Here is a 1,018-nt window from a genome sequence, read left to right as displayed (position 1 = left end):
GCAGCAAAAAGTGAACTTAATTTTTATGTATATGAATTTACAAGTAGTGCTGTGGTACAAAACTTTTGTATAACCCTTTGGGCTGTAACATCTATTCTTGACTATCTAATGACTCAAAACATTAAGGAGGGACACTCGGGTTTTGATTAAGCGCCTGAAAAAGCATTCAAGCCCTTGTTCAAGAACCTCAATGGTTACCTCCATCTCTCGCAACTGATGCTGCAATTCGTCGAATTTGCCCTTCTTAGAACACAATGCAGCATGAACATTGTCAAATTCGTTGGCTTCTACTTGTTCTGTTTTCGAGTGTACAATCTTGGACAACAATGACCAACTACTTGATTGAGATCCGGTTCCATTGACATGCAACAACAAGGACTTAAATAGGCTTAAGGTGACTGATTGGACCTCCTTCAACATGTTAACAACAGCCAATGTTTCAGGTTCTTCTGATGCGAGGACATTTTTCTTCATCATACCCTTCAAATCTTTAAGCGTATGTTGGATCATCTTCTTCGACTTCTTTCTAGAGGTTAAGTAGCTTGAAATAATGTCATCCATGTTCCGTCTTCTACGAAGAGCTGAAAGAAGGTCTTGTTTGTTTTGCTTTTCATTCGACAAGAGATCTTTGATGGTTGCACAAACGTCTAATACCTTGATGTACCCCTCTAATAATTCATCGCCGTGTAGTGAAATGGCTTGTTGAATATGTGGTAGTTGAAGCAAATCTTCGGTGTAATCAAATAAGTTTTCAAGATCAACTAGTTTGCAGGTGAACGAAGAAAGGCAGGAGGAGGTAGCCTCTGAAGATGATTTCACTCTACATAAGTGTTCGTCGAATTGAGACACGATAGGGTGAGATGTGGAGGGAAAGCTACTAGAACGTGCATGCTTTAGGATAGTTTTCGATCTCAAAGGTGAGGGAGCCATTTGTTTTTTTCTTGTTGAAGTTGAGAATTAAGACTATTGGAAGGTGCAATTCTAAATTCTGCTCCTTCTTCTGGCTTTTGTTTCATAT

General features: G+C 39.2%; 1 protein-coding gene across 1 annotated transcript; it reads right to left on the bottom strand.

Moving 5' to 3' along the window:
• LOC109224702 lies at positions 1-1,018 on the bottom strand. The gene has a single exon (XM_019389229.1). It carries the CDS (start codon positions 928-930, stop codon positions 106-108), a length of 825 nt encoding a protein of 274 aa, XP_019244774.1. The 5' UTR covers positions 931-1,018; the 3' UTR covers positions 1-105.

The sequence above is a fragment of the Nicotiana attenuata genome, chromosome 3 (genome assembly GCF_001879085.1).
Source record: "Nicotiana attenuata strain UT chromosome 3, NIATTr2, whole genome shotgun sequence".
Classification (NCBI taxonomy): Eukaryota; Viridiplantae; Streptophyta; class Magnoliopsida; order Solanales; family Solanaceae; genus Nicotiana; species Nicotiana attenuata.
This window is presented reverse-complemented; position numbering and strand designations above follow the sequence as displayed.